The 12597-nt window shown below is 41.7% G+C and overlaps 1 protein-coding gene across 2 annotated transcripts in view; it reads right to left on the bottom strand.

The window, feature by feature from the left end:
* Nucleotides 1-12597, bottom strand: part of LOC137543816 (polycystin-2-like) — a 54946-nt gene that overhangs the window by 22215 nt on the left and 20134 nt on the right. For both annotated transcript variants that reach the window (XM_068264901.1, XM_068264902.1), the window contains exons 4-7: nt 8876-9104; nt 6688-6858; nt 5819-6000; nt 602-722 (exon numbers count right to left, since the gene is read on the bottom strand). In XM_068264901.1, the coding sequence (XP_068121002.1) occupies nt 602-722; nt 5819-6000; nt 6688-6858; nt 8876-9104 (703 nt within the window). The remainder of the gene's footprint in view (nt 1-601; nt 723-5818; nt 6001-6687; nt 6859-8875; nt 9105-12597) is intronic.

Raw genomic sequence — 12597 nt, 5'->3', positions numbered from 1 at the left:
GAATGCATCCAAGATCGCAATTTCATGCAGGTTTGGCGGTTTAACGTTTTAACATTGGCAGCTCTAGTACAATTGACCTGCCAGGAAATCATGCAAGTCGTGCAATAAAGGGATTCTGGGTACGTTACATCGCAACAAGCGAAAGCTTGTTGTAGATGACTTTTTAACATTAGGGATGAGATGCAAATTCTTCCGAGTTGATGCAGATATTCATGCCAATATATGCTGCTTGAAAGTGGACCAATCAATTTAAACCGGCATATATCAATTTCAAACTGCATACATTTGCATAAAAATGTGCATAATTTTGGAAGAATTTGCATTTCATTGATCATTCCTAGTTAACATGCGTGTTGCACACGATGTGCAGTGTGTCATTACTGACAGCTTCACACATAAGTGTTAAAAGGTACTAAGCCTAATTAGTTTCTCAAAAAATGAAGGGAGGCCGGTGATGCAGCATAAGGAACAAACTACACCTTGAGCAGTCACTGTCTCCAGGCTGACACAGGTATGCTTTAAAATATATGGCCTACATGGCCATTTTATGACAATGGCATGGCATGTTAAACAGAGCAAAATAAATGTTTGATACACATACCAATAGTATGAAGAACATGAAGAAGACAAACGATATAAAGTAGATGGGTCCCAATATTCGATCTGCTTCCTCAATCTCTGTGAAGTTAAAGTCTCCCAAAATGAGACGGAACTGTGAGAAGCTGCAATAAAAAACAAAATTAATGGATGGCACCAGCGTACATGCCGAAGAGTTTTCCACTTCTGCTACTCTTCTACCTTAATTGGAACATAATGTATTAGAAAGAAAGAAACCCCTTCAAAAACAAAATCACCTCTAGGTGACCTTAGAGAACAAGATATCTGTGAAACCGGCCATTTGGGCACGCAGCTCGATCACTAAAATAGGTATCACCATTAACACAATGCAATTTGTGGCTATGGCGGCCCAACTGAGTACATTGGGTGCCGGGGTTTGACTACACTATACAGCTAAACTCCCGCTACTGGCAGAGCAATCTGCGGGGGTGAGACTGGAGCTAGCGCCCAAATTAACAGTAGGTCTTATGATATGTATGCACATGTCTGGGAGGCTCCTTAATCCTATCCAGTGATCCAGATCACCACTCCCTACTGATTGCTGGCCTCTTCACTCAGGCCTATTAAAACTGCAGTTATGTAGATAAACCCACAGGAGATATAGCATTTACTAGACAAAAAAAAACCAAAAAACAAAAAAAAACACAACCACCGTATATTCTGGCGTATAAGAAGACTGGGCGTATAAGACAATCCCCAACTTTTCCAATTAAAATATAGAGTTTGGGATATACTCTCCATATATCCCCTCTTCCAACACACCAAATAAAAATTAAAAAAATCATCATATACTGGTGCTATGTATGAAGAGATACTGGTGCTGTACTGTATGTGGCACCCTGTATATAACAGTATACAGGTGATTGACTGGTTGGGTTGGGCAACTCTCCCTCTCCCTAAGTGGACTGGTCAGCTCTCCTTGTCTACCTGTCTATCAGAGCGGTATGGAAGAATAGAGTGCAACGTGCCCATAAAACACGCCTCTTTCACCCTTCTGGCCCACCCTTGTATCCCATTTACTTCCTTCTCTGCCTCTCAGATCTCGCACATGTGCACCTGCGCCGCTTCACTACAGTCCTCAGCAGCAAGATCTGAGAGGTGGTAACAGGATAGGGCGTATCACCTGGCATCAATGATACCCGGTGTGTAAGACCAACCCCTGACTTTTCAGAAGATTTTCAAGGGTTAAAAAGTAGTCTTATACGCCAGAATATACAATAGATGGCATTACTCTGACTTGTTTCATTCAGAGATTTATTCATACAGGAATCAAAGTCACACCACATTGAATGCTATACTGGGACAGTAATTTGAAAGCTACAATTGCAAGCTTAATAAGGAGTATTAATAATAATAATAATAATAAATTGGATTTTTAACAAGGTCACAATCACAAAGATTATATACAGTTTACTAGTTCTTTTGTGCAATCTTCACCCCACTGCTTTCCCTTGCACAAGGTAAATGCTGTATGTATGAGATGTAAAAAATTAAAAAGTTGTAATTAAAAAAAATCTAAACTAAATCTAAAATAACTACCGTACTTTTGATTTTTTTTTCTCAATGGAAAACAAAAATTAAGCCATTAAAGGGTGTAGGAGCAGCAGTAAGTGGGCTCTATCTGATCTAGCTTGCCCCCCGAATCAAGTCGTATGGTTTATTTAACAGGTTAAAGATGGCTCGGTTGGCCTTACACGCATTGATTTTTACCGGCACATTCAATCACTCTGATTGAATCTGACGGTTACCTATGACACAGCGAGCCGCATCGATTGTTATTTTGATCGATTCACATCAAAAATCGATCTAAATTATGATCAAACAGTACATTTCAATTGATCAAACATAGCAGGGAATGGCGGTAGATCAATGGCACTTAACCTTGCACTGTATCTAACAGTGCAACGCTGCAGTTTGATGGATTTTCTAGTGAAAATCTTTCTGCTGTGTATTGGGTGCACCTGATAAGATTCCACCTTAACCGTGGTTTTGGCACCACTTTTGATCTTACTGAGTTATTTCAAACATACAAGATTTTCATTGTCTCAAATCAAATAACAGTCGCTATCTGTATCCAATTTAGCAACAGGAAAATAACCAAACTGCGTGGGATCTAGGCTGCTTCTGTCACACAGTGTTGTCCATCTGTGCTACTAGTTTATAATCATAGTGATGCAAGAGTGATAAACATCTAACCGCGACATCACAGCAAACACCCCTAGTAAAAACCCTAAGACATTTATTTTGAGCAAAAAGTCACAAAACACATTTGGCTGCACAACTTGTTTACGAAGGTTTACAACTTCCATTGTTCAAAATCAGCGGCAAAACTCCAATGTTTTCATAACCTTCACACATTGTGTAGCAAAAAATGCTGCATTCATATGAAAGGATCAATATATAAAAAGATCATACGCCTGCACAATATACATATGAGCATTTCTGATCCTCATATTATTTTTAAATGCTTAATGGTGTATGGGCAGCAGCTACTGTCACCAGACCGCAAACAGGATTCCAATGCTGCTGCAGTTCTGCTCATGCAATACAGCACTGTGCTAGTATAATTTTCTGCACAGGAATCCCTCTTCAAGGCTATAGGTACTGGAGCCATTACTCCTTTCATAGTACCATATATACTCATATACGCATATAAAACGACCTGCATATAAGCCGACCCCCCAACTTTTCCCTGAAAAACCAGGGAAAAAGGATTGACCCCCATTTAAGCCGGGGGTTAGGAAATGCTGGATTGGTGCAGCCCCCCAGTGTGTCCCAGTATAGCTAGTATAGTGCCCAGTATGGGTAGGTAGTGCCTCAGTATAGCTAGTATAGTTCCCAGTATAGCTAGTAAAGTGCCCAGTATAGCCAGTATACCACCTCAAATTAATTTCCCGTTTTTAAACTGTTTTTAGATGCTTTTATTACACCAGGGCGCCTCTTATACCCTTATTGTGCAATCATACCCCCTTACCTCACCCGTCTGAGGGGTGGGTACAGACCACACGTGGCTTCGACCACGGCGGATATCTGTCCCCTTTCTTTTACCAAGGAGAGCGACCGCATCCAGGTCCATAGGGACCACCCCGAGTGGAGTTGGGTTTGTTGTCTCCACCTGCTTCCTGTGGTCGGTTGCCCCTCTGCAACCCACCTTTGTGAGTAGTGTCTTACTTTTATTACGTTCAATTGTTTTTGACATACTACACTATTGGGCTCCCACTTTTGTCTCCTGTATCTTTTCACTAGAGGGTGTTTTTGACACCCACATCCCACTACATAGCTAGTATAGTGCCCAGTATAGCTAGTAAAGTGCCCAGTATAGCTAGTATAGTGCCCAGTATAGCCAGTAGTGCCCAGTATAGCCAGTATAGTGCCCAGTATAGGTAGGTAGTGGCTAGTATAGTGCCCAGTATAGCTAGTAAAGTGCCCAGTATAGCTAGTATAGTGCCCCAGTATGGCTAGTATAGTGCCCCAGTATGGCTAGTATAGTGCCCCAGTATGGCTAGTATAGTGCCCAGTATAGGTAGGTAGTGTCCAGTATAGCTAGTATAGTGCCCAGTTTAGCTAGTATAGTGCCCAGTTTAGCCAGTATAGTGCCCAGTTTAGGTAGGTAGTGCCCAGTATAGCTAGTATAGTGCCCCAGTATAGCTAGTATAGTGCCCCAGTATGGCTAGTATAGTGCCCCAGTATAGGTAGGTAGTGTCCAGTATAGCTAGTATAGTGCCCAGTATAGCTAGTAAAGTGCCCAGTATAGCTAGTATAGTGCCCCAGTATAGCTAGTATAGTGCCCCAGTATGGCTAGTGTAGTGCCCAGTATAGCTAGTGTAGTGCCCAGTATAGCTAGTGTAGTGCCCAGTATAGCCAGTATAGTGCCCAGTTTAGCTAGTATAGTGCTCAGTATAGGTAGGTAGTGTCCAGTATAGCTAGTATAGTGCCCAGTATAGCTAGGTAGTTGCCAGTATAGCACCCCCCCCTTCCCCGCTCCCCCCGCGGCTGCCGCTGCTATTACCTGCTTAGGCAGCGGCTTCCTTTAATCCGTGTTCCCCTCTCATGTTGCATATAAGTGTTTCACAGCAGCGCGCCCGGCGCTGCTGCTGTGACGATGCAGGGGGCAGGAAAGAGCGCGGCTCCCTGTAGCGGCAATCTGTATCACCGTTACCAGGGGAACCGCTCTTTCCTGCCCCCTGCATCGTCACAGCAGCAGCGCAGGGCGGGCTGCTGTGATACACTTATATGCAACATGAGAGGGGAACGTGGATTAGGAAGCGGCCGCTGCCTAAGCAGGTAATAGCGGCGGCCGCGGGGGGAGCGGGGCGCGGATTACCCGACCACCAGGAAAGACTCGCATACAAGCCGACCCCCCAACTTTTGACCCCCTTTTTGGGGGTCAAAAATTCGGCTTGTATGCGAGTATATACGGTACTTCAAAACAATGAACAAACACAAAAATATACATCAATTCAAAAAGAGAGCACAATAAAGAAAGGAGTATTCTCCCTTCACACTGTGGCTGGTGACTACCTTTTAGTGCACTAGGACTCAGCACCTACATGGAGCATTGCTGTCATCTCAGTTTCCACTGATCCACTGTGAGCAGCCCACTCCACAGTCATATGCACTTTATAGATAAACACAAAGACAACTGCCCTGATCCATACAGACACCTAGAACCAGATCATTTAACTGGACCAAGCCCTTTGGCTGAAAGTTTTGATAGGCACCAGCCACTGTAAAAATGAATGGGATAGTGACAGTTCCAGAGATAGCATTTGCGTGCAGCCTAAAGGGAGAAAACACAAATGCTATTAGTGTCATCTGTAAGGCTCCAGCTTAACCCTTTAGGCAACACTGCAGGCAATGAACGTTACACAGACATGCCCTTTGGGTATGCCTGAGCAGCATGTATTGTTTCTATGGAGAGGAGAGAAGAGACTATTTTACAGCAATAGAGCAGCTTCCAGCAGGCAGGGTAAGCACAAGAGCAATGCATTCGCTCATCAGCGTCCTTTAGATGTCTATATGCAACCTTGGGGAATACATGCACACTAAATTCTCAGCTGAGATGGCCCAGAAAACGTCCCCTTGGTCATACGCCATCTAGTGTGCATACAGGGCTTTTACATGTTTTACAGTTGCAATTTTATCCTGAATTGTAACTTGAAAGAATATTACTGTATACAGCCATTTCTGCACTACTTACATACAGTCCTGGAAAGTGCTGAAGTCATCTACTTGAGTTCCAAACACAAGGTAGGCAAACTGGGCATAAGCCAGGAATATTATGAAAAACATTATGCAGAATCCCAGGATATCCTTAGCGCAGCGGGACATCGTTGTTGACAGCTGAGTCATGGTTCTGTTGAAGTTCACAAACTTGAAGAGCTGTCGGAGTATTACAATGAGTTATATGAAAATGGTTCCAAGCTAGCATAGGTCCTAGGACATGTAGAGACATTAATTAAGCCTAGCCATAAACATTATAGTGCATAAAAGTGCCTTCCCCAGCTCAATCACAGGATGTGAGACGGGTGTAATTGGTAGAATGGTCTTTGTTAAGTGCCGTGGCAGATGTGAGCACTATGGGCTCAATTTATTGTTGTCATTTTCTGTTTTAATTCTGTTATCACTGAATTGCCTGTGCAATAACAATAAGTGAAAGTGTACCAAAGAAATTTGGTAATAAAGGAAATCAAATTACAGAATGGCTTCCTGCAGTGATATGTAGGCAGCAACCTGTAAATCATACAACAACCACCGTCTGGTAACCAAAAAGGAGGGAATTCTTTGCCCTGACTTGCCATCTCTACAATGCTGATACAGATCAGGCATTGCTAAAGAAAATTAAAACCCTTTCTGTACCTATAAAGACATCTGGAAATTAAATTAAACAATGGGATAAACCTTACTGGCCATTTTATAGATATAAGTAATGAAAAAAATGGAGATCATACAGCAATAAGTGCATATTACTGCATTATGTTTGTCTGAATCAGCCGTGGTAGGTCATTACAACTACGGTGGCAAGAGTAATCAATACATAAGCAGAAACCATGGAAGAAAAAATATTACCTTAACCCAAGCAAAGAACACAGTGACTGCAACAACATTGTTGAACTGGCTTTGCCAGTATGCCAAAGACTCAAAATTCAGGAATGAATTCATGTCTGCCAGGAGTTTATTTAGTGGTTCCTCCACAGATGTCGTCCTGTACAGGTTTATTGCCACTGCTACCATGGAAAGCTGCAGGAGAAACAGAAACAAAGAAATTAATGTTAGAATGTGACACCCATAACCAGACACAAATCATATGCAGGCACTTGGGTCCAAAGCATGTATGGATCTGTGTTTAACCTCCTTGATTATGTGATGTCAGACAACCCACTAGCTGGGGCAGTGGCCTCTCCAAAGTCTACTTCCTGCAACACAGGAATTCCACTGCACAATATGCAGTTTTCTTGGAGTTCAGTCTGTGCCCCATCCCATTGAAGTTCTACACTGCATAATGATACATGCCAAACACAATAACCCCAATAACAGACTGCCTTCATCCTCAACCTAGCTGCATTAGGTCATGTCATTGTATGCAGTAAAGCTGTATGCAGCTTGGAGGTGGGCCAGATCGTATGCATGGCATGCCAAATTTAATTGGCACTTTTGCCAAGTTAAATACAATTTACATTAAATTTGCATGCAGTGCAGAATTATTAGGAGGTATAAGCATGCAAGATTGCCAAACTTGAATTTGCAGCGAATCGGGTCCAATCCTGCCTAGCAAGATTCTCAGTCAAAATCATAATGTGGGAGGGTTAGGAAATAACGAGGAAGTAGGGCCCAGGGGAGAGTTGGGTGGTAAAAGATCAGGCAGGAAACTCCCAAAAACCTTATTTTCACAATTCAACCCTTGTCCCAGCAAGCCCTAAACCTACACAGATAAATTAAATTTGTTTCCACAAATAATTTTCTAGTAATGAGTATCCAGTATAGGACTCAGCAGGGAGTAGGACTTAAAATCATATTTCTTTTTGGGGTTGGGACACCTTTGTAAATAGGAAACTGATATGACTGAGTCATTGGCAGAAATTCTGAATTTAGTTCTATATCACTGTCCCTAGCCATCTGTCTGACTCAAACTATTTGAATGAATCAGGAGTTAACTGAAAAGAAACAGATTACTTACTGTATATTACAGATACAAGGAAGGACAAAGTCATATTTAAACAGATAGGCAATCTTAAAGTCAGCTTTAAACACTCAGTTATGTTTTTAAAACTGCAAGCAAAAAAACTATTGAAATATTAATTGCAATAATTGTGTAAATAACCATAGCTGAAAACATAAAAAACAAACAAACAAACGTAAATATGGCAACAGTGGTTTGCAGTTTATATGAATGTTCTTAAAGCTGATGATCCAACACAACATACTGTATATCCACCACACCTAATAGCTATAAAAACATGCTTAAAGAGAACCTGTACTGAGTAAAATTATTTAAAATAAACACATGAGGTAACTTCAAATGAACATTACATAGTTACCTTGCCATCAGTTATGCTCAGAAGCTCACCATTTTCTTCTGACAATGATCCCTTCCAGTTCTGACAACATTTTGTCAGAACTGAAATATATCAGTTGCTGTCAGTTACAGCTGAGTGGAGAACTGATGTGTCCATGTTTCCCTATGATTCAAGTGGACGATGTTACAGTTTAACTGTGTGCTGACCAGGAAGCTGTTCTGTGGTAATGGCCATTTTCAAAATGGAGGACGGAGAATTCCATTGATCACAGTGGACAAACAGGACACAGGAGAGGATAAAGAGATTGATGAATAGACTACACGGGAGGTAATTATGACTTGTGTATGGTTATTTTGACTTTTAATTCTCAGTACAGGTTTTCTTTAAATAAAGGCCTATTTCACATGGGAGGCTGAAGATGAAGAATTCACCACCTATCAGCTACTTATATCAGAATGTGGCCACAGCTATGCACAGATGTGACATGATGCTTTTTTGTGGCTGCCTGGCTGGGTAACCGCACCACGAGTCAAAACACAAGCATGAAATTGCAAACGCTGCCATTGGGTTGTTATAAAATTGCAGCTGCAGGGTGCTCAGTGGCCAGCAAACAGGAGGCTGTAAAGCCTGATGAGTGTACCGCTCAGCCACCTGTGAGAAAGAGGCCTTAGGCATTCAGAGAAGGACAAATGGAAATAACACTCTTGGTAATTACCAGGCTTGTCTATTGTGATACCCACTATAATAATGACAATATCCAGACAGTTCCAGAGGTTGCGGAAGTGATGCAGGCGGTGAATGCGGATCTCCAGGAACTCCTCCACCACGTAGTACAGTATGAAGAAGCAGAAAGCTATTTTACAGGCAGCCAGGAAATAGTCAAACGCAGAAACATAGTGAATAAGTTTTACAGTCTGAAAATTCCAAGATGTAATTAAGCCACCTGTAGCTGGGAACTCCACCAGCAACCTACAAAACACAAAGGCAATACGCTTATTATGATTATTTGGCAAAGGTAGTGCAGCTCAACTGTTATATTTGATTACCCATGTGAACATAACAAAAAGTATATTATAAGTGAATCTGAAGCAAAAATAAATGTATGAGATAATGAATTGTATGAGTAGTACAGTTAAGAAATAGAATAGTAGTAGCAAAGAAACAAGTCATATTGTTCCCAGTACAGGAAGAGGTAATAAACTTCAGTTATCTATGCAAAAGTGCTTCTCTGAGCTCTGCCAACTTGGGTTGCTACAATGTTGTTTTCTGGCGCACTTATACATCAAAAACTGTGAAACAACGCTTCAGATAAGGTTTTTACTGCTCAAAGGGCCATTAGCTCTACAAACCACACTCTGTATTTTAAACTGTAAAACAGAGCAAACTGCAAATATGACAGTATGATGCAAATAGATAGATATATACACACACAGGTCCTTCTCAAAAAATTAGCATATTGTGATAAAGTTCATTATTTTCTGTAATGTACTGATAAACATTAGACTTTCATATATTTTAGATTCATTACACACAACTGAAGTAGTTCAAGCCTTTTATTGTTTTAATATTGATGATTTTGGCATACAGCTCATGAAAACCCAAATTTCCTATCTCAAAAAATTTGCAAAAAAATTAGCATATTTCATCTGACCAATAAATGAAAAGCGTTTTTAAAACAAAAAAAGTCAACCTTCAAATAATTATGTTCAGTTATGCACTCAATACTTGGTCGGGAATCCTTTTGCAGAAATGACTGCTCTTAGCTTGTGGCACTGCTCAGGTGTTATGGAGGCCCAGGATGTTTCAATAGCGGCCTTAAAGGAGTCATCAGGGGAGAAATAGTAAAATAAGTGGTACTTACTGGGGGCTTCCTCCAGCTCCAAGCTCCCAGGACGTCCCTCGCCGCACCTCTGCCCGCAGCCGTTCGCCGCAGGTCCGTCCCGGTCCCCGGCGATTACGTCAGAGCGACCTCCAGGTCGCTCTGCACTGCACCTGCGTGAGTGGCGCTGCCAATCACCGCCACGTGGGCTGGAGCGGACTGCGCAGGCGGTGATTGACAGCAGGCGCAGTACATCGCCGGGGACCGGGACGGACCTGCGGCGAACGGCTACGGGCAGAGCTGCGGAGAGGGACGTCCTGGGAGCTTGGAGCTGGAGGAAGCCCCCAGTAAGTACCACTTATTTTACTATTTCTCCCCTGATGACTCCTTTAACCAGTTCAGCCTTCAGTCGTTTTCACTTTATGCATCCGAGCAATGTTCACCTCCCATTCATTAGCCTATAACTTTATCACTACTTATCACAATGAACTGATCTATATCTTGTTTTTTCCGCCACCAATTAGGCTTTCTTTGGGGGGTACATTTTGCTAAGAGCTACCTTACTGTAAATGCATTTTAACAGGAAGAATAAGAAAAAAAATGAAAAAATTCATTATTTGTCAGTTTTCGGCCATTATAGTTTTAAAATAAAACATGCCTCCATAATTAAAACCCACGTATTGTATTTGCCCATATGTCACGGTTATTTCACCGTTTAAATTATGTCCCTATCACAATGTATCGCGACAATATTTTATTTGGAAATAAGAGCATTTTTTCTGTTTTGCATCCATCACTATTTACAAGCTTATAAAAAAAAAAATTACAGAGAAATATTTCATCTTTACATAGATATTTAAAAAGTTTAGACCCTTAGGTAAATATTTATGTGTTTTTTTTTTTTTATAGTAATTTTTTTTTTTTTTTTTCATTAAACATTTTATGTGGGTATTTTTGGGAGGGTGGGATATAAATAGTTTTATTTGGGGAAATATTTGTGTATTGTAATGTTTTTTTCCATTTACTTGTAGTTTTACTTTTTGGCCACAAGATGGCAATCTCGATTTTGTTTACATGACGTCACTAAGCGTACAATGTCGCTTTTTCAGCGGGGGAGAGGAATCAGTGATCGGGCACCATAGCCCGATACATTGATTCCTGGGCTACCGAATCCGTGGCCGGGAGTGCGCGTGCAATCGGCCGCGGGAGCGCGCGGACGCGCACGTGGCCTCCTGGACGTAGATACTACGTCCTGGAGGCATAAATGGTTAAGCTCATCCAGATGTTGGGTCTTGCGTCTCAACTTTCTCTTCCCAATATCCCACAGATTCTCTATGGGGTTCAGGTCAGGAGAGTTGACAGGCCAATTGAGCACAGTAATACCATGGTCAGTAAACCATTTACCAGTGGTTTTGGCACTGTGAGCAGGTGCCAGGTCGTGCTGAAAAATGAAATCATCTCCATAAAGCTTTTCAGCAGATGGAAGCATGAAGTGCTCCAAAATCTCCTGATAGCTAGCTGCATTGACCCTGCCCTTGATAAAAGGGCATTTTGGCATTTCCCTCTCCCTAGTCTTCCTCCAGACTCTGGCACCTTGATTTCCGAATGACATGCAAAAGTTGCTTTCATCCGAAAAAAGTACTTTGGACCACTGAGCAACAGTCCAGTGCTGCTTCTCTGTGGCCCAGGTCAGGCACTTCTGCTGCTGTTTCTGGTTCAAAAGTGGCTTTACCTGGGGAATGCGGCACCTGTAGCACATTTCCTGCACACGCCTGTACACGGTGGCTCTGGATGTTTCTACTCCAGACTCAGTCCACTGCTTCCGCAGGTCCCCCAAGGTCTGGAATCGGTCCTTCTCCACAATCTTCCTCAGGGTCCGGTCACCTCTTCTCATTGTGCAGCGTTTTCTGCCACACTTTTTCCTTCCCACTGCAGTGCCTTGATACAGCACTCTGGGAACAGCCTATTCGTTCAGAAATTTCTTTCTGTGTGTTACCCTCTTGCTTGAGGGTGTCAATGATGGCCTTCTGGACAGCAGTCAGGTCGGCAGTCTTACCATGATTGCGGTTTTGAGTAATGAACCAGGCTGGGAGTTTTTAAAAGCCTCAAGAATCTTTTGCAGGTGTTTAGCGTTAGTTGATTCAGATGATTAAGTTAATAGCTCGTTTAGAGAACCTTTTCATGATATGCTAATTTTTTGAGATAGGACTTTGGGGTTTTCATGAGCTGTATGCCAAAATCATCAATATTAGAACAATCAAAGGCTTGAACTACTTCAGTTGTGTGTAATGGATCTAAAATATATGAAAGTCTAATGTTTATCAGTACATTACAGAAAATAATGAACTTCATCACAATATGCTAATTTTTTTAGAAGGACCTATAGATCGATATATAGAGAGAGATATATAGAGAGAGAGATATATAGAGAGAGAGATAAATAGAGAGAGAGATATAGGCGTCAATTCACCAGAGGTTACCAACCTATTTATCTCTTGGGAGGTAATTTACCTCCTGTGATATCTCCAAATAGCAATTCTCCAGAAGTATAGGGGAAAATATTGACAGAGAGAAATGCAAGAGATAAATGTGAGATAAGTATGAGATAAATAAGTGATAGTTAGTAGTTAGTTTTTCTCCAAA

The sequence above is a fragment of the Hyperolius riggenbachi genome, unplaced genomic scaffold (assembly GCF_040937935.1).
Source record: "Hyperolius riggenbachi isolate aHypRig1 unplaced genomic scaffold, aHypRig1.pri scaffold_211, whole genome shotgun sequence".
Classification (NCBI taxonomy): domain Eukaryota; kingdom Metazoa; phylum Chordata; class Amphibia; order Anura; family Hyperoliidae; genus Hyperolius; species Hyperolius riggenbachi.
This window is presented reverse-complemented; position numbering and strand designations above follow the sequence as displayed.